The sequence below is a fragment of the Nerophis lumbriciformis genome, linkage group LG19 (assembly GCF_033978685.3).
Source record: "Nerophis lumbriciformis linkage group LG19, RoL_Nlum_v2.1, whole genome shotgun sequence".
Taxonomy (NCBI): domain Eukaryota; kingdom Metazoa; phylum Chordata; class Actinopteri; order Syngnathiformes; family Syngnathidae; genus Nerophis; species Nerophis lumbriciformis.
Window position 1 is genome coordinate 30,026,490 of NC_084566.2, and position 27,399 is coordinate 30,053,888.

Below are 27,399 nucleotides of genomic sequence, written 5' to 3' on the forward strand. Positions count from 1 at the left end.
ATATATATATATATATATATATATATATATATATATATATATATATATATATATGTATATACAGCCTGGCCCCCGGCCACATTTTTTTAACCCAATGCGGCCCCCGAGTCAAAAAGTTTGGGGACCCCTGCTTTAAAATGTAATATCGGAAATTATCGGCATCGTTTTTTTTATTATCGGTGTTGTTTTTTATTTTTTTATTTTTTTATTTTTTATTAAATCAACATAAAAAACATAAGATACACTTACAAATAGTGAACCAACCCAAAACAAAACTCCCTCCCCCATTTACACTCATTTACACAAAAGGGTTGTTTCTTTCTGTTATTAATATTCTGGTTCCTACATTATATACCAATATATATCAATACAGTCTGCAAGGGATACAGTCCGTAAGCACACATGATTGTGCGTGCTGCTGGTCCACTAATAGCACTAACCTTTAACAGTTAATTTGACAAATTTTCATTAATTACTAGTTTCTATGTAACTGTTTTTATATTGTTTTACTTTCTTTTTTATTCAAGAAAATGTTTTTAATTTATTTATCTTATTTTATTATTATTTTTAAAAAGGACCTTATCTTCAGAATCAGAATCAAAATCAGAATCAGCTTTATTGTCATTACGCAAGGTAACGAGATTGAGGCCATTCCATACAGTGCGATGTGTGCATGCTAGAAAAACAATGTGCAAATATATAAAAATATAAAAAATGTAGAAGTGCAATGAATATGGTGTGAAATAAATATATACATGAAAAAAACCAAAACAAAAACAGGGTGGTTGGTGGAATGGGTTATTGCACCAAAGAGAAGGCAGTTATGAGGGACAATGGGGCAGTCCGTTCAGGATGGTTATGGCCCTGGGGAAGAAGCTGTTCTTTAGCCTGTTTGTTTTGGTTTTAATGCACCTGTAGCGCTTCCCAGAGGGCAGCAGGTGGAACAGGTCAGAGCCAGGGTGGGTGCTGTCCTTGATGATGGCACTGGCTCTGTTGAGGCAGCGGGAGGTGTAGATGTCCGTCAGAGAGGGGAGAGGGCGGCCGATGATCTTCTGAGCCGTCTTGACCACTCTTTGCAGCCTCTCCCTGTCTGCTGCAGTGCAGCTGCCGTACCATACCGTAATACAGTAGGTCAGCAGGCTCTCGATGGACGAGCGGTAGAAGGTCAGCAGCAGGTCAGGCTTCGGGTTGTACTTCCCGAGGACTCTAAGGAAGTGTAGCCGCTGCTGAGCCTTCTTGATGATTGATGTGGTGTTGACTGTCCAGGAGAAGTCATTAGAGATGTGGACTCCAAGGTACCTGAAGGTGTGGACCCTCTCTACACGCTCGCCGTTGATGTAGAGGGGGGCAGGGTCGGTGCTGCTCCTCCTGAAGTCGACGATGATCTCTCTGGTCTTGCTGGTGTTGAGAGCGAGGTTGTTCTCCGAAGACCAGGCCGTCAGCTTCAGGACCTCCTCTCTGTAGGCAGCCTCGTCACCCCTGGAGATGAGCCCGACCACTGTGGTATCGTCGGCGAACTTGACGGTAAGGTTGTCACTGTGGGCCGGACTGCAGTCATGGGTGTAAAGGCAGTAGAGGAGGGGGCTCAGCACACAGCCCTGTGGGGAGCCGATGCTCAGCGTGCGGGAGGATGAGAGGTGCGGGCCAAGTCTCACATTCTGGGGTCGGTCCGTTAGGAAGTCCCTTATCCAGGCGTTTGTGAGAGGGGGGAGGCCAAGAGTGTCCAGTTTATTGCAGAGTCTGGGATTATTGTATTGAAGGCAGAGCTATAGTCCACAGAGAGCATCCGGACGTAGCTCTGCTGCTGCTCCAGGTGGTTCAGAGCAGAGTGGAGAGCAACAGCGATGGCGTCCTCTGTGGACCTGTTCGCCCGGTATGCGAACTGGTGGGGGTCGAAGTCTTGAGGGATATGGTCCTTGATGTGCTGGAGAACAAGTCGCTCGAAGCACTTCATGATTACCGGAGTGAGGGCCACTGGTCGGTAATCATTCAGGCTGGTGATGGGAGACTTCTTCGGCACCGGGATTATTGTAGATGACTTCAGGCAGGATGGGATGACTGCCTGAGCCAGGGAGAGGTTGAAGATCCTGGTGAGGGGGGGAGCGAGCTGGTGGGCGCACGTCCTGAGCACCTTTCCAGGTACTCCGTCTGGTCCGGTAGCCTTCCTGGGGTTCACAGCCAGGAGCACTCGTCTGACACTGTGCTCCTGTACAGTGAGTGGAGTGGCGCTGGAGCCCGGTGGGGGCGGGGGCAGGGCTGGAGCAGATGAGTGTCGTTGGGGGGTTTCGAAACGGGCAAAGAAACAGTTAAGCTCCTCTGCCAGTGTCGCACTCTGAGCCGCAGTTGTCATATATTCACCATACCTGGTTGTCCAAATTAGGCATAATAATGTGATAATTCCACAACTGTATATATCGGTATCGGTTGATATCGGTATCGGCAATTAAGAGTTGGACAATATCGGAATATCGGCAAAAAGCCGATATCGGACATCCCTATTTATTATATATATATATATATATATGTATATATATATATATATATATTTTGCATTCTATTTTAGTTACTTTGAATTAACAACCCCCTGGTGCTGTTTTGTACTGTTTTTGTACTTACTTTGATTATTATTTCTCAACTGTTTGTAAATGTTGAAATTTATAAATAAAGGTTTATATTAAAAAAAACAACTTTGGTGCATCAAAAAAACAAAACAAAAAAAAAAACGTATTTTGATTATTATTATTTCTTAATTGTTTTTAAATGTTGCAATTTATAAATAAAGGTTTACAAAATTAAAAAAAAAACAATAAAAAAAAAAGAGCAGTGTGCCGTGAGATAAAGTCTGGTGTGCCGTGGGAGATTATACAGTTTCCCCTATTTGGGTTAAAAATATTTTTTGCAAACCGGTAATTATAATAAGGAAGAGAGGAAGGCCTAGAGCCACCTGGAGAAGAACCACAAAGCAGGAGAAGAAGGTGTTAAGGGCTGTCATGGCAACAACTGAAGCGGAGGGCACAAGACCGAAGGGGATGGAGGAGTTTCATCAATGGCCTATGTTCCTTAGGGAATTTAAAGGCCTAAGTAAGTAAGTAATTATAATCTGCAAATAATGTGCCGTTGTTGAGTGTCTGTGCTGTCTAGAGCTCGGCAGAGTAACCATGTTATACCATACCATATCAGTCAATGGAAGCTGGTAGCTAATTGCTTTGTAGATATCGGGAACGACGACGAAAGTTTGCCGTGATCACAATATGCAGACGACAGCGGGAGGCAGTGTGCAGGTAAAAAGGTGTCTAATGCTTAAACCAAAAATAAACAAAAGGTGAGTGCCTAAGAAAAGGCATTAAAGCTTAGGGATGGCTACGTAGAACGAAACTAAAACGGAACTGGCTACATAGTAAACAAAAACAGAATGCTGGACGACAGCAAAAACTTACTGTGGAGCAAAGACGGCGTCCACAAAGTACACCCGTACATGACATGACAACAATGTACACACAAAAAGAGATAGCAACAACTTAAATATTCGTGATCGCTAAAACAAAGCAGGTGCGGGGAATAGCGGTCAAAGGAAGACATGAAACTGCACCAAAATAGGAGCGCAAGACAAGAACTAAAACACTACACACGGGAAAACAGCAAAAAACTCAAAATAAGTCACGGTGTGATGTGACAGGTGGTGACAGTGCACCTACTTTGAGACAAGAGCTATAGTGATGTATGCTTGGTTATGGTTTAAATTCATATCCAACAATTGCGACAAGGACTTTTTATTGTCTACTGAGTTTCATTTTTTAATGATTTCTGCAGGTGGTGTGCCTTTGAATTTTTTCAATGAAAAAAATGCGCCTTGGCTCAAAAAAAGGTTGAAAAACACTGGCATAGAGGATCTTTGACTAGTTTTTGTAGTAGATACTGAAAAACAGCAGAGCGCTCCTGACAAATAGAGTATGTTTGACTAGTGTTTTTTGCGGTAGGTACCTAAAAACAGGTTAGCGCAGGGATCCCCAAACTACGGCCCGCGGAGGACTGGGGACACATTATCTGGGCGCACATAAATATGCTGAAATAACATGTATCCCCTTCTAACTTCATGTGTGATTCATGAAATTAGTCCAAATTCACACGTTTTGTTGTCGATGCTACATATGTACAGTATAAACTACAACCCCCGTTTCCATATGAGTTGGGAAATTGTTAGATGTAAATATAAACGGAATACAATGATTTGCAAATCCTTTTTAACCCATATTCAATTGAATGCACTACAAAGACAAGATATTTGATGTTCAAACTCATAAACTTTTTTTTTTTTTGCAAATAATAATTACCTTAGAATTTCATGGCTGCAACACGTGCCAAAGTAGTTGGGAAAGGGCATGTTCACCACTGTGTTACATGACCTTTCCTTTTAACAACACTCAGTAAACGTTTGGGAACTGAGGAGACACATTTTTTAAGCTTCTCAGGTGGAATTCTTTCCCATTCTTTCTTGATGTACAGCTTAAGTTGTTCAACAGTCCGGGGGTCTCCGTTGTGGTATTTTAGGCTTCATAATGCGCCACACATTTTCAATGGGAGACAGGTCTGGACTACAGGCAGGCCAGTCTAGTACCCGCACTCTTTAACTTGAAGCCACGTTGATGTAACACGTGGCTTGGCATTGTCTTGCTGAAATAAGCAGGGGCGTCCATGGTAACGTTGCTTGGATGGCAACATATGTTGCTCCTGTATGTACCTTTCAGCATTAATGGCGCCTTCACAGTTACCCATGTCTTGGGCACGAATACACCCCCATACCATCACAGATGCTGGCTTTTCAACTTTGCGCCTATAACAATCCGGATGGTTCTTTTTCTCTTTGGTCCGTCGGACACGACGTCCACAGTTTCCAAAAACAATTTGAAATGTGGACTCGTCAGACCACAGAACACTTTCCACTTTGTATCAGTCCATCTTAGATGAGCTCAGGCCCAGCGAAGCCGACGGCGTTTCTGGGTGTTGTTGATAAACGGTTTTCACCTTGCATAGGAGAGTTTTAACTTGCACTTACAGATGTAGCAACCAACTGTAGTTACTGACAGTGGGTTTCTGAAGTGTTCCTGAGCCCGTGTGGTGATATCCTTTACACACTGATGTCGCTTGTTGATGCAGTACAGCTTGAGGGATCGAAGGTCACAGGCTTTTAGCTGCTTACGTGCAGTGATTTCTCCAGGTTCTCTGAACCCTTTGATGATATTACGGAGCATAGATGGTGAAATCCCTAAATTTCTTGAAATAGCTGGTTGAGAAAGGTTTTTCTTAAACTGTTCAACAATTTGCTCACGCATTTGTTGACAAAGTGGTGACCCTCGCCCCATCCTTGTTTGTGAATGACTGAGCATTTCATGGATTCTACTTTTATACCCAATCATGGCACCCACCTGTTCCCAATTAGCCTGCACACCTGTGGGATGTTCCAAATAAGTGTTTGATGAGCATTCCTCAACTTCATCAGTATTTATTGCCACCTTTCCCAACTTCTTTGTCACGTGTTGCTGGCATTAAATTCTAAAGTTAATGATTATTTGCAAAAAAAAAAAAAAGTTTATCAGTTTGAACATCAAATATGTTGTCTTTGTAGCATATTCAACTGAATATGGGTTGAAAATGATTTGCAAATCATTGTATTCCGTTTATATTTACATCTAACACAATTTCCCAACTCATATGGAAACGGGGTTTGTACATGATGTTAACACATCGGTTGAGGAAAATTAGTCAATTACATTAATAACATCCTGTAATTTGATTTTGATATTACTATTTATTACATCTTCTGATAGATTAACATTTTACACCAATGAGAGCATTTTAAAACTCTGCCAGACTCACAAATATTATCACATCATTTATTCAGAAATTATAAATCATGACAAATGAAGATAGACTACTACGCAGCAACATGTAAGTGTAAAAAAAACAACATTATTATTATTTGTATGTTTTCAGATTGTGCTTGTTCTATTTTTAAACAACGAAAACAATCTGAAGTTGTCTTTATTTTTAAGTTATCATGACATGATTTTACCAGTCCGGCCCACTTGGGAATAGATTTTCCTCTATGTGGCCCCTGAGCTAAAATTAGTTTGACACCCCTGATCTAGGCCATCAAGAGGGTCCACCTGAATCCGATCCAGGCCGGACGATACTTTACGATACGGGAGCGGTTCTGTCTCACGGCATGTTGACAGCATCCAGCGGTCGATTCATGAGAAGAGTCACTTCGAGCTCTTCCCTCTCGCTAAAGAACTGGGCCTTGCCCTCCTGGTGGAGGACAGGGTGTGGGAGATGGAGACCCAGTTTACTGCAAAGGTAAGATAATAATTGCAGGTTAGAGACCAGGCATTGTGCATCTTTAAAGAAGAGTGTAGTGAAAGGATGTAGATGGAAACGTCTCATATGTAAAGGAAAACTAAAAGAGCATTTCTTACTACTTAGGTGTCCGCAGGTCAAGAAACTTTTCTTTCACGTCCAGGGTAACGTCTGACGCTTTGCTGTCTGGAAGTTTGATTTTCACCTGAAAGGAGAAATATTTATTGTCACCTTTATACAGCATATTTGACTGTTGTGGAAAAGTAAGGGTTCATCTTTTTCACTTACATTGATATTGGCTGATACCAATATTGATACAATACGATACCCGCAGAAATCATAAATACTTTTATTATTTTAGTGTGTGGAATGTTAGAAAAGACTTGATCAAGTGAAGTAGGTATGTAAAAACACAAACCTATTTATTAATAACCATATGGAATTTATTTACGCTGTCTTTAAATCAAAGTGGAGTGTTCATAGTTTTTGTGACACCTATGGACCACAATTATTCATTAGGTTAAGCTCATGACAAAGTAACTTAAATGATTTGTTATTGGATACTTTCTAATAATGGAGACTTTGTACAGTCGTGGTCAAAAGACTCGGCTCGTATAAAGTTTGCTGCTGATCACATGGACAAATATAAGACCTTCTGGAAGAAAGTTTTGTGGTCAGATGAAACAAAAATGTAGCTGTTTGGCCACAATACCCAGTTGTTATGTTTGGAAGAGTAAAGGTGAGGCCTTTAATCCCAGGAACATCATTCCTACCGTCAAGCATGGTGGTGGTAGTATTATGCTCTGGGCCTGTTTTGCTGCCAATGGAACTGGTGCTTTACAGAGAGTAAATGGGACAATGAAAAAGGAGAATTACCTCCAAATTCTTCTGTTAGAATAATTGTATCTAAGTTATCACAAAACTTTGTGTTGAAATGAGTTTCCGGCGGGAAGACAAAAGCTGTCTTTGAACCTACCAAGACGAAGGCTTGTAAAACTCCACTGTGTAGGATGGGAAGCAACATGAAGATGTTCTTTTTCTTTGATGTATCGTAATCAACAGAAAGATATTGTCTTGACCCAAGAACTACAAAAGTGAAGAGGAAGCAGGTCTAATGCTTACACCAAGAATAAACAAAAGGTGAGTGCCCCTAAGAAAAGGCATCAAAGCTTAGGGAAGGCTATGTAGAACGAAACTAAAACGGAACTGGCTACAAAGTAAACAAAAACAGAATGCTGGACGACAGCAAAAACTTACAGCGTGTGGAGCAGAAACGGCGTCTACAAAGTACATCCCGTACATGACATGACAACAATGTCCGCACAAAAAAAGATAGCAACAACTTTAATATTCGTGATCGCTAAAACAAAGCAGGTGCGGGGAATAGCGCTCAAAGGAAGACATAAAACTGCACCAAAATAAGAGTGCAAGACAAGAACTAAAACACACGGGGAAACACCAAAAAACTCAAAATAAGTCAGGGGGTGATGTGACAGGTGGTGACAGTACACCTACTTTGAGACAAGAGCTATAGTGATGCATGGTTGGTTATGGTTTGAATTAATATCCAACAATTACGACAAAAACGACTTTTTATTGTTTACCGAGTTAAATGTTTTAATAATTTCTGCTGGTGGTGTGCCTCCACATTTTTTTCAATTAAAAAAAATGCGCCTTGGCTCAAAAAAGGTTGAAAAATACTGGTTGTGTGTTGTGTGCTTAGCTGTTGTGTAGCTACTAGATCCTAGTAGGCTATAGTAGTAAACACAGTGGAGGATTGCTTGTATCAAAGATGTTCGATACAAGCTGATATAATAACACTTTAGTTTTTTTGCTGATGTCGTACTGACATCCAATATTAAAGTTAAAGTACCAATGATTGTCACACACACACTAGGTGTGGCGAAATTTGTCCTCTGCATTTGACCCATCCCCTTGTTCACCCCCTGGGAGGTGAGGGGAGCAGTGGGCAGCAGCGTTGGCCGCGCCCGGGAATCATTTTTGGTGATTTAACCCCCAATTCCAACCTTTGATGCTGAGTGCCAAGCAGGGAGGTAACGGGTCCCATTTTTATAGTCTTTGGTATGACTCGGCCGGGGTTTGAACTCACAACCTACCGATTTCAGGGCGGACACTCTAACCACTAGGCCACTGAGTAGGTTGTGTACGTGTTGTTAATATCTTGGATGAGGACAACCCTCGAGGTTAAGTGACCAAACGGCCTAATTTTGTCCTAGAAATTAATAGGTAAAAATAAATCTTATATATGCACTTTTATCCTGATCCTCAATAAAAAACTGAGCATTGCAAAATGTCATTGAAAAACATAACTTACCAGCATGGCTTCACAGCACATGGAGGACGGGTCCTTTCTGTTGAGGCCCAAAAATACATCTTCTGTCCCCACACTCTGCTTGAGCATGACTTCATATCTGCGAACACCCATAAAACATTTGTTTAGGTCTGTGCAGGACACAAAAGGAGGTAATATTTTGGTTTCTGCTCCTGTGAAGACCGACTCGGGCTGTGGTCGCGGGTCTGTGATGTCGTCATACTGAGGGCCCTCGGCCACCTCGTCCACGCTCCATACGTCTTTGCTGTTCTCTTTCACGTAGACAGGCGGCACTGAAATGCAAAAGTAATCTCTCACCAGGCAGGCGTTGATTTGGTTTTATATGGAAGTAGAATTGTCTCACAGCATGTATTAGTACATATGTATATATTAATAAATATACAAATACAAATATGATATACAAATACATTTTTGAGATTTGAATATAAATATGCTTGATTTTGTATTTGTATTTGTATTGAATTTGCATATGTGGATCGCTTTTTTGCTTTTGTGTCGATGAGACATTCCTCCATACTTGCCAACCTTGAGACCTCCGATTTCGGGAGGTGGGGGGTGGAGGGTGGGGGCGTGGTCGGGGGTGGGGCGGGGCGTGGTTGGGGGCGTGGTTAAGAGGGGAGGAGTTTATTGACAGCTAGAATTCACCAAGTCAAGTATTTCATACATATATATATATCTACATCCTGAAAAAATGCAAACAAAACTGTGTTTAGATCATTGATACTTCAAACTTGCATAAATATAACATGAATATAACATAACTTGGCTTCTGAGAGCTTCAAAATGTAATAAATAAAATGCTAAAGTTTTTGATAAACAAACAATTATTTTAATAATTAAATAAGGTCATTTTAAATGAATTATTATGATAATTTAAAATTAATTATTTCAAATATGTTTATTTTAATGTACCGGTATAATTCTATGGCTGGATGTAATAAGGAGTCAGAAAAAATAAAAATACAATTAATGTTGATGTTTTTATCAAAATGTAGTAAACATTTATTTAGTTTTTTTTTTTAAATTAATAAATATATTTATTTTTAGGTAAGATAAACATAATAATACAATGTATCTTTAGTCTGGATGATTTAGTTCTTGTCACCCTGTTGTCCTCCCGTCGTGAAAAAAGGCTGTCCTCACTCAGGTCCGCATAGAGCTGGAGGGGGCGTGGCCTCCAGCGCCGACAGAAAATCAGGAGATTTTCGGGAGAATATTTGTCCCGGGAGGTTTTCGGGTGAGGCGCTGAATTTCGGGAGTCTCCCGGAAAATTCGGGAGGGTTGGCAAGTATGCATTCCTCCCACAAACCAGATGCACAAATAAATGTGACCTACACACTCCCCTGAACAACCAGCAGAGGGCACTGCAGCCAGAGCGGTCTGGGTCACAGACATGGTCAGACACTGGCGAGCCAATCAGAGGCACACTAGGGAGGGCCATATAGTGGATTAAATGGATGGGTAAGTAATAGCTAGTATTGGTAACTGTTTCAGGTGTGTTTTAGTAGTGCCATGGTTGTATCTACTAGACAGTTTAGTCAGTCACTCAGCTTTTACAGGTGTTGATGTGACGACAACGTCTGGCAACGTTAGCCAGCTAGCAGCTAACGAAGTAGAGCTAAGGCCAAAACTAATAAGGCCTACTTCACTAGTAGTAGTAGTACTGAAATGCTGTATCTGTACATTACTGGAGGATCTTTTTTTTCTCCTACTTCCACTTTTGCTTCGTTAGATATTTTGGATGTTGCCAGACGTCGTCGTCACACCTGTAAAAGCTAAATGACTGACTAAACTATCTAGTAGATACAACCAAGGCACTACTACAACACACCTGAAACAGTTATCAATACTAGTTATTACTTACCCATCCATTTAATCCACTATTTGACCCTCCCTAGTGTGACTGTGATTGGCTCGCCAGTGTCTGACCATGTCTGTGACCCAGACCGCTCTGGCTGCAGTGCCCTCTGCTGGTTGTTCAGGGGAGTGTGTAACTCCACATTTATTTGTGCATCTGGTTTGTGGTAGGAATGTCTCATCGACACAAAAGCAAAAAAGCGATCCACATATGCAAATTCAATACAAATACAAATACAAAATCAAACATATTTATATTCAAATATCAAAAAATACATTTACAAATACACGTTTATTTATACAAATTCTTGATTTATTTGTATGTCACATTTTTATATTTATACGTTTTATTTGTATATATTTTCAAATCTCAAAAATATATTTACAATAGGGATGTCCGATAATGGCTTTTTGCCGATATTCGATATTCCGATATTGTCCAACTCTTTAATTACCGATACCGATATCCAGGGGCGCCGAAAAGGGGGGGTAAAGGAGACGGATTCTAGGGGCCCATGATGGAGGGGGCCCAGAGAGGCCCCTAATGATGATGAAATTATAATACAGAAAAAATAAGGACACTGTGTTGGGGGCCCTGTAAATATTCTTTTCATGGGGCCCAAAATCCATAGCGGCGCCCCTGCCGATATCAACCGATATATACAGTCGTGGAATTAAGACATTATTATGCCTAATTTTGACAACCAGGTATGGTGAAGATAAGGTACTTTTAAAAAGAATTAATAAAATAAAATAAGATAAATAAATGTAAAATATTTTCTTGAATAAAAAAGAAAGTAAAACAATATAAAAACAGTTACATTGAAATTAGTAATTAATGAAAAGTAGTAAAATTAACTGTTAAAGGTTAGTACTATTAGTGGACCAGCAGCACGCACAATCATGTGTGCTTACGGACTGTATCCCTTGCAGACTGTATTGATCTATATTGATATATAATGTAGGAACCAGAATATTTATAACAGAAAGAAACAACTCTTTTGTGTGAATGAGTGTAAATGGGTTAGGAAGGTTTTTTTGGGTTGGTGCACTATTTGTAAGTTTTTCATGTTGATTTAATTAAAAAAACAAAAACAAAAAAACAAAAAAAAAAAACGACACCGATAATATAAAAAACGATATCGACAATTTCCGATATTACATTTTAACGCATGTATCTCTAATTTACAACTATGCTTTTATTCATTCAAATTATTTATTTATTTGTATACCACATTTGTATTTGTATATTTATTAATATATGTATTAATATCATATAGATATATATAAGTTTATGTGAGACAATTCTACTTCCATAGTTTTATGACTTGTTACCTTCTTTGTCCTTTTTTTTGGGAGGGCCAATGTTTCCTGGACTCATCTTTGCATACGGAAAGACGTTCTGCAGACATTTGGAGGTTTGGTCAGAAAAATGACAGCAATGGCAAATAAAAGAATGCAGAACTGTACTTTATAATCATCCTCATCGTCATCCTCTTTTTGCTGGTTGGAGAGCAAGGCAGACAGCGCCTGGAGGTTCTGGGCGGATGAAACTCCAAGATATTCCATTTTTTTATAAATATGTTTTTTTTCTACTAAAATAAAACGTGCAAAGTGTGCGTGGGGTTTTTCAGTGCATCGCTGTTGCCATTGGCGCTTTGTGTTTTCTTGTAGACGCTGCGGTTGCCGTGGTGACCCATGACGTCACAGGGGGAAAAAAAATATTCGCACGTAATTATAAAAAAAGTTTTGATTGTACAAGTCGTCACTTTTTTAAGAGGAAGTACGACGAGTGACAATTAAAGCAAAACATTTAATTCGGTGAATTCGTTTTTCGGCAAAAATAACCCCAATTAATCACAAGCATAAGCTAAGGTTAATATTACAAGGGCATTTTTATGAGTGTCAAATAATATAAAACATATTGGTCAAATTTATATGAAATATGGTGATATAAATGTGTGTAACGGCGGTTTAATACAGCCTGGCTGAGGATTAATGTCCCTCTTGACACGCCGTAGCCACGCATGGTTGCCTGGGATCATGTTGAAGGTGACAGGTAGAGTCGTCATGGCCGGACCCTTCACCTTGTGGCCGGCCACCGTCTTGGCCGCGGCCGGTGACGGAAAGAAACAAGCAGCGTCGAGGAACCGGGACGACCTCACTGTGTACCCCGCCTCAGGCCAACAGAACGCCGTGTCCGAGGAGCCTGAAGGGGGTCAACTGGAGAGAAGTATCGCCACCCTCCGAAAGCTGGCGGAACCGTACTCGGCTTGGTGTCGGACCACTTACGATCACCTGGAACCTAAAGTCCAAAGCGTGGTTCGGTGCGGTCGTGACACGCTCACGTTCCTCAAAGACCCGCCGGGGGACTTCTACGCGCGGGCTGGAATCATCGGCTTCACCGGCGTGCTGGGGCTGCTTCTCGGAAGACGTTCCCGGGTGAAGAGGCTCATCTACCCAGCGAGTCTGATGGCAGTCAGCGCCTCCCTCTACTACCCGGAGCGGGCCGCGGCTATCGCAAAGTCCGCCGGGGACACCCTGTATGATGGTGCCGTGTACAGCTACGCTGCCCTGGACAAGATGCTCCATCCCCCGAGCAAAAAAGCCGAGGGAGGTAGCGACTCAGGGGGGAAACGCTGAAGGTGTTGGGACGGAATGACACAAGCCATTTTTCTCAATCATAAGTGTTACCAAAACAATGCAAACGTTTGTACCCTGATGACAACTCAGGCTGGACATGGCGTGCCACCATGCTTCTTACTTGAACATATATTTATGCAAATAAGTAAATAAAATGTCCCCCCTGTTTACATTCTGGAGTGTTCAAATATGACTGCCACTGTTTACAACTTGGCAGTAATCACAATCAGATTCAAAATGATCCATATACAGCACAATCAAATTAACCTGACTTGCCAGATCCTTGTAGTTCGCCGAGCTCCACACAAGGATCTGGGCTTGAGGGCATTGCAAACTCCTTCAAGATAGCAAAAAATAATGAACCAATCAGGATCGCTGGGCGTGATTTCATAGATGTGATGTAGCGCCGAAGCGACTGTTTGATCCAATCAATGCAAAAAGGAGTCGTGTGCTGACATTGATTCTGCTATTGCAACTGTTTTGCGACATCGATCATCTACTGACATTGCTGCGTTGTTTCAGTAAAAGTTCTCTAACTTTTCACTCTGTCGTTATCCAATATGTCGACTGTTCTGTTTTGGATTTCTCAGCGTCACGGGTTGATTTCCATGTGAGTGGTTGAAGTAGCACGTCATTCAAGATAACAGACAAGTGGTTTTTCCAATCACATACAATGTTTTTTTTACAAAGCCCCACCTTCTGAAATACATCTCCTATTGAGAAGTCCCAGATCCTTGTGTGGAGCTCAGCGAACTACAAGGATCTGGCGAGAGTCAGGTTACAATAAAATGGGATTACTCCCCAAATTCTCGTTCAACAAAGAACTTAACAGAAAATAAATGACATTTGAATGGTAATGAGCAAGAGAATATTGTTTATTCATCTCAGAAATAAAAATTAAATAGCGGCGCCTCAGAGCAGCACCAGCTTCTCGTTGAGAGCGATCTGTGCTTGGGTGAGGTTGGACAAGTAGGTCACCATCAGAAGATCCTGCGAGACAACAGTGACATGATGTTATGTGAAGCTCTTAAAGTGGTGACATCAAGTGATTTTTACAAGACAGTGAAATAATTGTCCATTTTAAAGAAATACAAACTTGTAGGACACATACATTGATGTTGGTGTTGATCATGTTCTCAAAGTCCTCTGCGGAAATGGTGGGCACCTTGTTGACCAGGTCCATCAGGAAACGGCCCACGCTGTTATCTGCTGCCACCTTGCCAGACTGAGCAGATTGAACAGCGTCCAGTTTAACAGAATGAATTGTCTGATATGGATTTAATTGGATAGAACTTACGTTTTAAGTGTTAGGGTTGCATTATATACCGTATTTTTCGGACTATAAGCCGCAGTTTTTTTTCATAGTTTGGCCGGGGGTGCGACTTATACTCAAGAGCGACTTATGTGTGAAATTATTAACACATTACCGTAAAATATCAAATAATATTATTTAGCTCATTCACGCAAGAGACTAGACGTATAAGATTTCATGGGATTTAGCGATTAGGAGTGACAGATTGTTTGGTAAACGTATAGCATGTTCTATATGTTATAGTTATTTGAATGACTCTTACCATAATATGTTACGTTAACATACCAGGCACGTTCTCAGTTGGTTATTTATGCTTCATATAACGTACACTTATTCAGCCTGTTGTTCACTATTCTTTATTTTAAATTGCCTTTCAAATGTCTATTCTTGGTGTTGGGTTTTATCAAATAAATTTCCCAAAAAAATGCGACTTATACCAGTGCGACTTATATATGTATATATATTCCTTCTTATACTCCGAAAAATACAGTAAATGATAACATTTGGCCGACGATACAGCTTCTAATATCGTTTGTATCGCGATTACGCATGTTGAAAAAACAGTTTAGATGTGTCGTGCAAATTTGACACTAATAAGGGTGTCCTCGACGCAATGAAACATTCTCACTAGCGAGAGAGCGACTAACTAATCCTTACCTTCATGGCGACAAACAAAACAAAGTTTCTTGCAAGTATCACTAGGAGGAAATGCTACACTACACACCATAGGATGTAAGGTGTGTAGTCTATAGCCTAGGAAGATACAATAAGCCACGCTAACAGCTTAGCAGGAGCTCATCAATATAAACGGGGTGGACTGATCAATACATACATCGACAGTAACGATACCAAGTGTAGTAATAACAATAATAATGCATTTTCATTATAAAAGCACTTTACATTTGCATACAAATTTCCAAGTTAAAGCAGACACAAATAAAATAAAAGCTTTACAACACAAGTATAAAATGTATGAAAGACAAGTGGTGCAAACCAAAAGTAGGCCTTCCTAAACAAAAATGTCTTAAGGTGCTGTTTGAAGCACTCCACAGTTTGTGGCGCCCGCAATTCCTCTGGCAAACAATGGATCATTAATAGTATCAGCTTGTCAGATTTTTCATTACATGATCTCTTTATCTCTAGTTTTACATTTTCAGAGAGAGAAGTATGTTTTAAGGTATGTACTAATGTGTGTACGTATACATGCTGTATCAGGACACATCCATTGAAAGTTTGAGCAGAAATATGTCGTACAGGATTTAACTATACACCATTAAACATTAACAAAATGCTATGTCACATGAAAGGTTATTTTAAGTAATTACTTTGTAGAATGAAAAAAAACAAGTAATGTAAAAAAACAAACAAACATGGTGTGTACTTTTTGATATCAATATAAAACACAAAGCAGTTTGGCTAATAAAGATAAAGTCAAATAAACAAGCTTTGTTTTTCAACAAAACCACGTACTTTAGTGCAACAGTTTGGCCAACAGAAATAAGGAGGAGTGATACCTCTTACATCTAACACACAATCTTTGTGCCACACCGACAACTCAGCCAGCGATCAATTCGATGAAATGACAAAACATTTGAGAAAACATTTGAGCTAGTAATGGTGTTATTGGAACACTAAGTTAGCAGTTAAATTAAAGGACGAGTGAGCATCCCAGTAAACAAACTACAGACTTTATAAACAAGTTGTGGCAACGTTCCCGACACATTGCCTGCTGCATGCTAACTCGCTGTCCCAGCAGCTGACGGAGGGATGCCAGCTGCACATTCAAAATTAAACTGTAACATTAAATATTGTTCTCCTCTAACAGCATTGCGCTCTTAATCGCACACCAAGATTCCAGGGAAGTAGAAGCGATTGAAATGAAGTGAAACGAAGCGATCAGGGAACAATTTCAAAGCAAAGTCCATGAAGTCGCCATGTTTCCCGAGCCGAACGGCTCAAGTGCGCATATGCAGACGCTGTGGCGCTTCAGTATTCAGGAAGTAAGCATTTGCCTAAAATGCATTAATAAATGACGGTGTTTTGGTAACTAAAAATTTAGACTGTTACTAACCGTCTAGAATTTTACAGCCGTCTATCATTATTAGGGATGTCCCGATCCAGGTTTGTGCACTTCCGATCCGATACCGATGTTGTTTTTGCACTTCCGATCCGATACCGATACTGACCGATACTTGCCTATCCGAGCATGTATTAAAGTTTAAAGTTATTTAGCCTAAATTATACATGACAAACAGAAATGGCATCATTGAACTAGGGCTGAGCGATATGGCCTTTTTTTAATATTGCGATATTTTAAGGCCATATTGCAATACGCGAAATATATCTCCATATTTTGCCTTAGCCTTGAATGAACACTTGATGCATATAATCACAGCAGTATGATGATTCTATGTGTCTACTTTAAAACATTCTTCTTCATACTGCATTAATATATGCTACTTTTAAACTTTCATGCAGAGAAGGAAATCACAACTAAAAAAATCACTAATTTTTTCATACGGAGTTGATGTGGAAATGTTTGCCTCTGCATTTTGATGGTGTGGACGTGTGGCACCGAATGGAGATAAGCGTCTCGACAGACGTTACAATATTTGAACAATGATGACGAAAACTGTTTTCTCTGTCGTGTCCGTGTGTCGAAAATTGTTATGCGCTTATTTTTTTATTTGATTATGTGCGTGGCATAGATTTGCCGTGCGCAGAGGACGCTTGAGCAGTGCGCAATTGCACAGGCGCGCACCTTAGAGGGAGCGTTGCTCGCACGGCTGCGCTAGCATCACAGCTAACGTTAGCCATGCTGTTACCTCTCTGCTCGGGAAGGGCGTATACGTATGTGACGTGACAGTATGTGACGTGTGTAAGAAGGTGCACTTGTCTGTCTGTGAGAGGGAGACACAGGAAATAGTGAGAAGAGCCTGTCGTGTAATGCCAGCAGCTAAAAGCAACTGCGTGAGAATCCACACACCTGTGGATGTGTTGAAGGTGTGCTGGAAAATGCGGAACGGAAATTAGGGAGCAGCAGAAAAGTGGAATGTATTATTTAAATCGGTGCGTTAGAAAACATGGACCGGAGATTTTTTTTAAACTGGATCTGGATCGGCATTTTCCCTTGCCTTGCCGATACGCATTTTTTGGCAAATATCGGATCGGGACATCCCTAATCATTATACCGTTTATCGTTACATCCCTAGTCCATTAACAAGTAAAAAGTCAAGGACAGTCACGGCATGTTCTTGCTGTAAAAGCTGGTCAATTTTCTAGGGCATTACAGCAAGTCACAAGGGCGGTCGCAGCAAATGCCACGGTTAAATACGAGCCCTGCTGTTGTCAAAGAAGTGCTTGCTGAAAAGTTTGAGCTTATCAACTCACCAGCACGTCCTCAATGTAACCCAGCATGGTGGCCAGCATGTCTTGGATGCGGGAGGCAGAGCAAGCCACCTGAGAAAGGTCGGACGTCAGGCCCTTGGTGCGAGTGACCGCCAAGCGTGTTCTCTGCAGAAGGTCCACTATCAAAAATAGACAACGTGCCCTGTGATTTTTAAAAAATCAAAACCAAAAAAAACGTCCATGTAACATTTACGTCTTACGTTAATTTCCACGTCAACATGTAAGCTTAATTGCCTGCATACCTCCTATCCTCTCCGTGTCATAGTAAACGTGTTTGATGGTGAGAGGGGTGAACATCACGCCAACAGTCTTCCCGGGCACGCCCATCTGTGCGCTGTGAGACGAGGTGTAAGCATCAGCATGTTTTTTTTTTTTGTCTCGAAGAGTGCATGGAGTGACAGACCTGACGTAGGCGCGGATGTTCATCTTGCCACTCTGCAGGGCCGTGTCGGCTGTCAGGTGGATGGGGTTAGTGGCCTCGCGGCTGTAATACTCATGGATAAGCACAGAGTGCTCTGTGATGTCAAAGCCTGTGGCATACCTGTCGTGCAAGACAATTTATTTTAGGTAAACGTGAGAACATTCAGGGTTGATTGTAGCGCACAACTTAGCCGCAAAAAAACAATCACAAAAAGCCACAATTTAAATGAGGTTTTTAATGTGAAAAACAAATTGAAGTAATGTATCTTAGTCTCCAGAAGAAGTCACACAAATTCTGAAGCCTTTTTAAACTTTTATTGCCAATCTTATGCTAAAAGACGGCCCATTTCCAGCAAGTTTTCCCTCCCGCGTACACACATCCGTCTCTGTTCATACACAACTAGGGCTGCAACTAATGATTATTTTGATTGTCGATTAGTCAACGATTATCTTAACGATCAGTCGACTAATCGGATAGTAAAGCATACACATTTAATGGTTATAATTTTTCCATCAACTTCTAAATGCAGCTTAAGTTATTTTAGGCATGTGCTTACAAACAACAAAAGGACTATCATCAATATTTATTTATACTGTAACTGTGCTGCTGATTCAGCTGTTAAAAATGTAAATGTTGTCCATTTAAAAGAAAGGAAAGGCAAAGTGGTACACAAAAATCTATTAACCTTGTTATGTATTTTAAAAACAGTTAAAATAGCAGCTATGAAAACAAACAAAACAAAATCTAACTTCCTCAAAAAGAAAAGCATATTGTGATGTTTAAAAAGCTGCACACTGGTATATTGACTATTGATTAACTCTTGGCAGTTTTAGCACTTTAATAGACTCAATGTGTAGAAATGTATCTTGGATTACTTCTCAAAATATTGGCTATTTAATAGATTATATGTTTAATCTTATGATACATCTGCATTGGTGCCTGCCTGCAGGCATTGCCAATTGACACTGCTTTAAAAAGTACTTGAATTGATGTAGACAAAGTTTAGCTGGCTGACTTTGGCTAAAATGTTAGTGATGAAGTTATTTTTCACACAACTTTGTCTCAATCTTGTTAGCTAGCTAGCAAGGTAGAAGCTAACAGTAATCTTACCGAGGCTGTGTCCACATCCTCCCTCCAAACATCATGTCTCCGCTTTAAATTGTCACGTATCACAGATGTACTGCCATAAAAACAAGGTCCGCTTTGCAAAATGAGCAAGGTATTCATGTTTTTAACAAGACTGAGAGGAAATATCCTCACACTTTACATGTTATCACGGACAATGTTTTTGCGAGCGACCCACTTCCGGCCGGAAAAACGCGAGTGATGACGTTGCGATTATTGTCGATGACAAATTTTGTTGTCGACTAACGTTGCAGCCCTACTGACACAACATTTCCTCATTCTTTGCCAATCCACTTTCACTTCAGGCACAGTGTGTTCACGATCACGGGAAAATTAACATAACACACACATTTTACACCAGCAGGTCGTTAATAGTATGAATTATTTTGTTCAGCCCTACAAACACACAGACATAGCAATTTATCAATGCCGACAAAGTTATCAAGTTTCTTTCCATTAATTGTTCAATTAATAGGCCCAGGCCTATAAATTCTGTGAAATTTTTTAATCCCTCTGGACATCTTATTTAATGCTTTTAATACCAATTAAGGCTTGTTTTTTGAAAAATCCATTTAATGACTTGCAAAAACCCTAGCTATAATATAAAAAAATATATATATTAATACGAATGATACAGATTTAGTTTTAAATGTATGTATTAGTGTTGTGCCGATACCAATATTTTAGTACCGGTACCAAAATTATTTAGAGACCTTTCTAAATAAAGGGGACCACAAAAAATTGCATTATTGGCTTTATTTTAACAAAAAATAAATCTCATGGTACATTAAACATATGTTTCTTATTGCAAGTTTGTCCTTAAATAAAATAGTGAACATATAAGACAACTTGTCTTTTATAAGTAAGTAAGCAAACAAAGGCTCCTAATTTAGTCTGCTGACATATGCAGTACCATATTGTGTCATTTTCCATTCTATTATTTTGTAAACATTATTAAGGACAAGTGGTAGAAAATGAATTATTACTCTACTTGTTTATTTACTGTTAATATCTGCTTACATTCTCTTTTAACATGTTCTATCTACACTTCTGTTGAAATGTAATATTTCACTTATTTGTCTGTTTGGATGCTTTACATTAGTTTTGGATGATACCACAAATTTGGGTATCAATCCAATACCAAGTCATTACAGGATCATACATTGGTCATATTCAAAGTCCTCATGTGTCCAGGGACATATTTCCTGAGTTTATAAACATAATATAAATAATAAAAAAACGAAAGAAGATGTTGTGATGCCAAAAAAAAAAATCGAAGTAACCATAGTGGTATTGAATAGATACGCTACTGTACTTGGTATCATTACAGTGGATGTTGGGTGTGGATCCACCAATGGCGTTTGTTTACACGGACCGGTACTTTTCAGAGGCGGTATAGTACCGAATATGATTCATTAGTACTGCGGTACTATACTAATACCGGTATACCGTACAACGCTAGTATGCATACATTTTTTTAAGCCTTTTAAAAAAAAAAATATATGCATCATAGATTACTTGATGACGTTGTGATGACCTCACCCCCACTACCATAGGTATCTTGGCAATCTGGGGGAAACCCTGACTTTCGATCTTTATATAATTTTAAAACTGACGCACCAGCCGATGATGACTTCAGTGGGAGAGACCCTCTTGTGGAGCTCATACATGTTCTTGGCAAACTCCATGTCCACAGCAACCTTTTGACAAAAAGAATCAGTCAGCAAAAATATAGATTGTTAAATTTTGCTAACATTCAAAGATTAGCATCAATACGAATGGCCCATCGAATCCTAAATAACACTGCACCAGCGCCACTTAAGCACTTTGTCCAGTTTACATTTGCTGTGACAACTAGAAACACACAAGCCTCCACCAGGGGGAAGTGTAGCATACCCAGATGTAAAACATATTTTGCACAATCAGCCTTTTCATATAAAGCAATAAAGGAATGGAATGACCTCACAACAAACTTGAAAAGTCTAACAGATTACTCTTTATTCACAATTGAAGTTAAAAAAGTGGCTTTGGAGCAATCAAAGCTGCTCACACGGTCACTGAGGTAGGCACTATGTTTGACATGTTAACTTAATGTGTATTATATTTAGACATGAGAACATTTTGTTGTAAACTGTGCGGTGTGTGTGTTAAAATCATGGTTGTTTTTACAAATGACAGATGTGAACAAAAGCATGTATTGTCTGTGTTATGATGTAAATTAGTTTTTTTTTTATTGATTCAGAAGTTTGACATCTTAAAGAATTGAATCCATGTAATGCTTTAAAAAGGCAAATGGATGCCACAAAAAGCCAAAAGGCTTGTTTCCATTGTGGCCCATTAAATATTCATCACATTAGATACATTCAATAATAAAAGATATATAACCTGTAACATGTATAGAAAAAAATTACGTTAAAATTATGTACATATACACAGTATACATGTCAGGTGATTTGAAAAACAATATATACAAAGAATGTGGTGGTGGAGGTGGGGGGTATATACACTATGTACATGACTATGCACATGTTGACTCCAAGAGTGTGCAAAACAGAATGAGAAAATAGATATACACACTGTAACCACATATATACCTGTTTGATGCTTCGAAGAGTTGCTGGGGATACATTTTGGTTCAGATCAGGGAGAGGTTGAGCTAAGCCATGATTTTATGGCAGTTTTAAAACTTAGTAGGGACGTTCGAATTGTGTGGTTGTATTGTATATAATTATGTGTCATTAAAAGGGCACTTTATGACTTATCGTAATTAGATTCCAGCAAGTAGAGGGACTCATTTTGAACATGACCTCCGAGTGGAGAGCCACGGCAGGTCTGGCTTTTTAAAGGGACACGCACCTAGACACTTGGGCAAATATACAGCTTTTCTTAGTGACTTCCAGCAAGTAGAAGGACTCATTTTGAACATGACCTCCGAGTGGAGAGCCACGGCAGGTCTGGCTTTTTAAAGGGACACGCACTTAGACACTTGGGCAAATATACAGCTTTTTTTTAGTGACTTCCAGCAAGTAGAGGGACTAATTTTGATGATGACCTCCGAGTGGAGAGCCACGGCAGGTCGGGCTTCTTAAAGGGACACGCACCTAGACACTTGGGCAAATTTGCAGCTTTTTTTTAGTGACTTCCAGCAAGTAGAGGAACTAATTTTGATTATGACCTCCAAGTGGATATCCACGGCAGGTCGGGCTTCTTAAAGGGGCACACACCTAGACACTTAGGCAAATTTACAGCTTTTTTTTGTGTGACTTCCAGCAAGTAGAGCAGGGTTGTCAAACTCAAATACAGAGAGGGCCAAAATGTAAAACTGAACAAAGCCGCGGGCCGAGATACAACAAATTAACCTTTTAATAGGGACCCAAAAACGTTTTGCATTGAATATTGAACAAGCAAGGCTTATATAACTTTATAGTGACATACAAAATCGAGTTTCAAATAATAATAATAATAATTAAAAAATATCAATGGCATATCAAATAAAATTTAAATAAAAATGGAATGCCTCCTTTCTATTTGCAGCCTTCTGAGGTAAATATCAAAATAAACTTTTTCCACAGGCTAATAATACATTTGAAAATAAAATAACAATAATACATGAATCAAACATTCAAGCCTTGAAGTAGCAAGAGAAAGTGCATGAATAAAACGTTAATTATTGCTCAGTTTGCTACACTGATTTGCTTTAACACTGAATATGGAACAAGCAACGCTTATACAACTTAATAGTGCAAAATCAACTTTCAAAAAACAAACAAAAAAACATCAATGGTATATTAAATACAATCTTAATAAAAAATTGAATGCCTCTTTTCTATTTGCAGCCTTCTGAGGTAAATATCAACATTAACTTGGTGGGCGGGAGCGGGGCTGGGGGGGGGGGGGGGGGGGGGGTTTGGTGGTAGCGGGGGTGTATATTGTAGCATCCCGGAAGAGTTAGTGCTGCAAGGGGTTCTGGGTATTTGTTCTGTTGTGTTTATGTTGTGTTACGGTGTGGATGTTCTCCCGAAATGTGTTTGTCATTCTTGTTTGGTGTGGGTTCACAGTGTGGCGCATATTTGTAACAGTGTTAAAGTTGTTTATACGGCCACCCTCAGTGTGACCTGTATGGCTGTTGACCAAGTATGCCTTGCATTCACTTGTGTGTAAAAGCCGCATATAGTATGTGGCTGACGACAGGTTGTAGAGGACGTTGAAGGCAGTGCCTTTAAGGCACGCCCCCAATAATGTTGTCCGGGTGGAAATCGGGAGAAATTCGGGAGAATGGTTGCCCCGGGAGATTTTCGGAAGGGGCACTGAAATTCGGGAGTCTCCCGGGAAAATCGGGAGGTTTGGTAAGTATGAGTATTAGCGGTGAATGCGGTGTTACAGCGGCAACGCCGCTGGATAATACCGGTGGGCCAGCTCTAATGTTTATTTGATATTGCCTCAAGGGCCAGAAAATGACACCCATGAAGTAGAGGGACTAACGTATAATTGCATTGCATGATTTTTGTATCTCCTTAATTTAGGTAGCCAGGGACTGCAGATAGAAATGAGCTATTTAGCTATTATCTGGTGCAGAACATATCTGTCTTTGAGTTTAATGTCTTTGTACATTGTCCCTTCAAATAAAGACTAAACTAATATTGAACAGCACAGTCTATATACCATAAGTACACCAGTAGCTCTACTAAGTACTGACACCATCAGATGTTTTGTTATTTCCTGTATTACCTATGACAACACGAGATCTACAGCAGTGTTTTTCAACCACTGTGCCGCAGCACACTAGTGTGCCGTGAGATACAGTCTGGTGTGTCGTGGGAGATGATCTAATTTCACATATTTGAGTTAAAAATATGTTTAGCAAACCAGTAATTATAGTCTGCAAATGTGTTGTTGTTGTTGAGTGTCGGTGCTGTCTAGAGCTCGGCAGAGTAACCATGTAATACTGTTCCATATCAGTAGGTGGCGCCCGGTTGCTACCGTATTTTTCGGAGTATAAGTCGCACAGGCCGAAAATGCATAATAAAGAAGGAAAAAAACATATATAAGTCGCACTGGAGTATAAGTCGCATTTTTTGGGGAAATGTATTTCATAAAACCCAACACCAAGAATAGACATTTGAAAGGCAATTTAAAATAAATAAAGAATAGACAGGCTGAATAAGTGTACGTTATATGAGGCATAAATAACCAACTGAGAACGTGCCTGGTATGTTAACGTAACATATTATGGTAAGAGTCATTCAAATAACTATAACATATAGAACATGCTATACGTTTACCAAACAATCTGTCACCCCTCATCGCTAAATCCGATGAAATGTTATACATCTAGTCTCTTATGTGAATGAGCTAAATAATAAATTATTTGATATTTTACGGTAATGTGTTAATAATTTCACACATAAGTTGCTCCTGAGTATAAGTCGCACCCCTGGCCAAACTACGAAAAAAACTGCGTCTTATAGTCCAAAAAATACGATAATTGCTTTGTAGATGTCGGAAACAGTGGGAGGCAGCGTACAGGTAAAAAGGTGTCTTAACGCTTAAACAAATAATGAACAAAGTGAGTAAGTGCCTCTAAGAAAAAGGCATTGAAGCCTAGGGAAGGCTATGCAGAACAAAACTAAAACTGAACTGGCTACAAAGTAAACAAAAACAGAATGCTGGACGACAGCAAAGACTTACTGTGGAGCAACAATGGCGTCCACAATGTACATCCGAACATGACAATCGACAATGTCCCCACGAAGAAGGATAAAAACAAAGTTGATGCGGGAAATATTGCTCATAGGAAGACATGAAACTGCTACGGGAAAATACCAAAAAAAAGAGAAAAAGCCACCACAATAGGAGTGCAAGATAAGAACTAAAACACTACACACAGGAAAACGGCAAAAAACTCAAAATAAGTCAGGGTGTGATGTGACAGGTGGTGACAGTACACCTACTTTGAGACAAGAGCTACTGTATAGTGATGCACGCTTGGTTATGGTTTCAAGTCATATCCAACAAACGACTTTTTACTGTCAACTGAGTTTCGTTTTTTAATGATTTCTGCTGGTGGTGTGCCTCCGCATTTTTTCCACTCAAAAAAAAAAGGTTGAATAACACTGCTCTACAGTACAGTCAGAACAGCACAGACAATGTTTACAGCCACCAACAACGTACCTCGTCTTCAGACTCATTGTGAGGAACAGAAAAGCAGTTGGTCACTTCTATGGAGTGTTTGTCGATGGTACCTAAAGGGGACAGAAAGAGGTTAAGTACCAGCAGGTAGCCATTGTTAGCCAGAGTACGCTAGCAGTACGTCACTGATGACTGTGATGGCACCAAACATCAACATGGCCCTAACACACGGCCTTACCTCACTGTCGGTAAGCTACCATCAATATTGATCGTCCAAAAGACCAGACAACTGATTGTTATGTGTATATATAACAATAAATACCAGTAACGGATACACTGTGTGATTGACTATGATTGACTATGCTAAGCTAACTACCGGCTAGCGGGTGCAACATGCGTTAGCAGACAGGCTACAACAGCGGTTAGCTAGCAGCGCGCTAAATGAGGATTTGAAATAAAAAAATGACTCCACACACCCAATAAAGTCCCAATAACACGGCTCGCCCCCTCATTTCGTCGCTCGTACGAGTCGCAAATGGAGGCGAGGACGACAGGATGGATCTTCACAACCGGCCCGTACACCGACATGTTGGAAAAGGGGGTAGATACGAGTCGATCCCAATATCAATAGGGACGATACCAACAGTAACATCAGTATTGAACCGATACCACCCTGACCAGAACAATGTTTTTCAGCACTCTTTTAATATGATGTTTTTTCATGATTTAGTTGATATTGTTACATTGTCTTTTTTCTATATATTTTTTTTGCTATATAGTATGATGTCAGTTGAAGGAAAACATAAAACATTATTCACTTTGGCGTTGTTAGGCCTATTTTAGGGGGGCTCAAGCCCCCCTGAAATGTTCTTAAGCCCCCCTAAATAATTTGATGTTAAAAAAAAACAGAAAAACAATTTTTTTATTTTATTTTATTTTTTTACAAATACATGCTGACATATTCATTATAAAGTGGCCCGAATATGAGTTTAAATAAATAATCATATAACCTGTCATTATTCACTCAGTTTCCCCTCACTTCATAGCGTAAGGTAGAGAGCCCCTTTAGTGCGTCATCCATTCCACTTGTTCATATAGAAAATGCCCACATCACTCAAAATCCAGTCCGCATTTTCTCTGCGACCTTGCCTGCGGTCTTGCAAGTGTACAAAGCACATTAGCACACAGCACTGCAGAACAAGAACCTTGTGTCTGCAATTGTAAATAATTTAGTTTTTACATTTTGTGTTTCATGTAGAATCTATATAAAGTAATATACATTAGCCTATTGTTAAAATAATGAAAAAAACATCATTAAATATATTTGTTTTATTGTATTGTTACATTAATAGCTGTTGTATTATTATAGAATGGCTTGCTAAACATTTCATAAGATTTTCAGAGGGTGGAAAAACCAAGACATTTAATATAAAATGTAAAATGAATAAATACATAAAAAGAAAAAGAAAAAAAATGGTTAAAAGCCATCGTTCCAGGGAGCATTTAATTTCGTCCCGTGCGTTTTTTTTTACCATCCCCGGGACGACGGGACTACGTTTATCTCAAGCCCTGGAAGTTACATTTTATTGTTTGCATTATTTGTTTCAGCATTGCACTTTGAAGATGGCCCCTCGGCTCTTTGACAGCTTTGGCTCTTTTCCAGATCAGCAGACGGACTCTAAGTCTTTCTTATTTACAGTATATATAAACGTTTCTCATTTCTATTCAGACTTCCATATATATTTAATTTCCTTAACGACTTGCCATAATACATATGTGTATATATATATATATATA

At 39.7% G+C, this 27,399-nt stretch overlaps 4 protein-coding genes across 5 annotated transcripts in view; 2 read left to right on the forward strand and 2 right to left on the reverse strand.

Moving 5' to 3' along the window:
* Positions 1–5,856: 5,856 nt before the first annotated feature.
* On the reverse strand, positions 5,857–12,357 carry dnaaf6 (dynein axonemal assembly factor 6). The gene is made up of 6 exons (XM_061979868.2): positions 12,035–12,357; positions 11,900–11,966; positions 8,874–8,979; positions 8,690–8,786; positions 6,474–6,559; positions 5,857–6,346 (listed from the first exon to the last, which is right to left on the reverse strand). Exons 1-6 carry the CDS (start codon positions 12,131–12,133, stop codon positions 6,217–6,219), a joined length of 585 nt encoding a protein of 194 aa, XP_061835852.1. The 5' UTR covers positions 12,134–12,357; the 3' UTR covers positions 5,857–6,216.
* Positions 12,358–12,390: 33 nt separating this feature from the next.
* Positions 12,391–13,780, forward strand: LOC133619002 (MICOS complex subunit MIC26-like). The gene has a single exon (XM_061979867.2). It carries the CDS (start codon positions 12,563–12,565, stop codon positions 13,205–13,207), a length of 645 nt encoding a protein of 214 aa, XP_061835851.1. The 5' UTR covers positions 12,391–12,562; the 3' UTR covers positions 13,208–13,780.
* A 281-nt stretch (positions 13,781–14,061) lies between these two features.
* eif3f (eukaryotic translation initiation factor 3, subunit F) lies at positions 14,062–26,245 on the reverse strand. The gene is made up of 8 exons (XM_061979007.1): positions 26,079–26,245; positions 25,645–25,715; positions 21,094–21,173; positions 18,331–18,468; positions 18,170–18,261; positions 17,910–18,046; positions 14,319–14,432; positions 14,062–14,197 (listed from the first exon to the last, which is right to left on the reverse strand). Exons 1-8 carry the CDS (start codon positions 26,188–26,190, stop codon positions 14,120–14,122), a joined length of 822 nt encoding a protein of 273 aa, XP_061834991.1. The 5' UTR covers positions 26,191–26,245; the 3' UTR covers positions 14,062–14,119.
* kcnj9 (potassium inwardly rectifying channel subfamily J member 9) overlaps positions 25,773–27,399 on the forward strand; it is a 30,631-nt gene continuing 29,004 nt past the window's right edge. For both annotated transcript variants that reach the window (XM_061979006.1, XM_061979005.1), the window contains exon 1: positions 25,773–25,850. The gene's annotated coding sequence lies outside the window, so the exon portion shown is untranslated. The remainder of the gene's footprint in view (positions 25,851–27,399) is intronic.

Coding starts and splice junctions, on each gene's coding strand:
- eif3f (XM_061979007.1), bottom strand. CDS start 26,190: ATGTCGGTGTACGGGCCGGTTGTGAAGATCCATCCTGTCGTCCTCGCC. Junction 14,433..17,909: donor GTTACATTGAGGACGTGCTG/GTGAGTTGATAA, acceptor CAATCTGCTCAG/TCTGGCAAGGTGGCAGCAGA. Junction 14,198..14,318: donor TGATCAACACCAACATCAAT/GTATGTGTCCTA, acceptor GTTGTCTCGCAG/GATCTTCTGATGGTGACCTA.
- LOC133619002 (XM_061979867.2), top strand. CDS start 12,563: ATGTCCCTCTTGACACGCCGTAGCCACGCATGGTTGCCTGGGATCATG.
- dnaaf6 (XM_061979868.2), bottom strand. CDS start 12,133: ATGGAATATCTTGGAGTTTCATCCGCCCAGAACCTCCAGGCGCTGTCT. Junction 8,980..11,899: donor CAAAAAAAAGGACAAAGAAG/GTAACAAGTCAT, acceptor TTTGCATTTCAG/TGCCGCCTGTCTACGTGAAA. Junction 6,347..6,473: donor GACCTGCGGACACCTAAGTA/GTAAGAAATGCT, acceptor TTACCTTTGCAG/TAAACTGGGTCTCCATCTCC.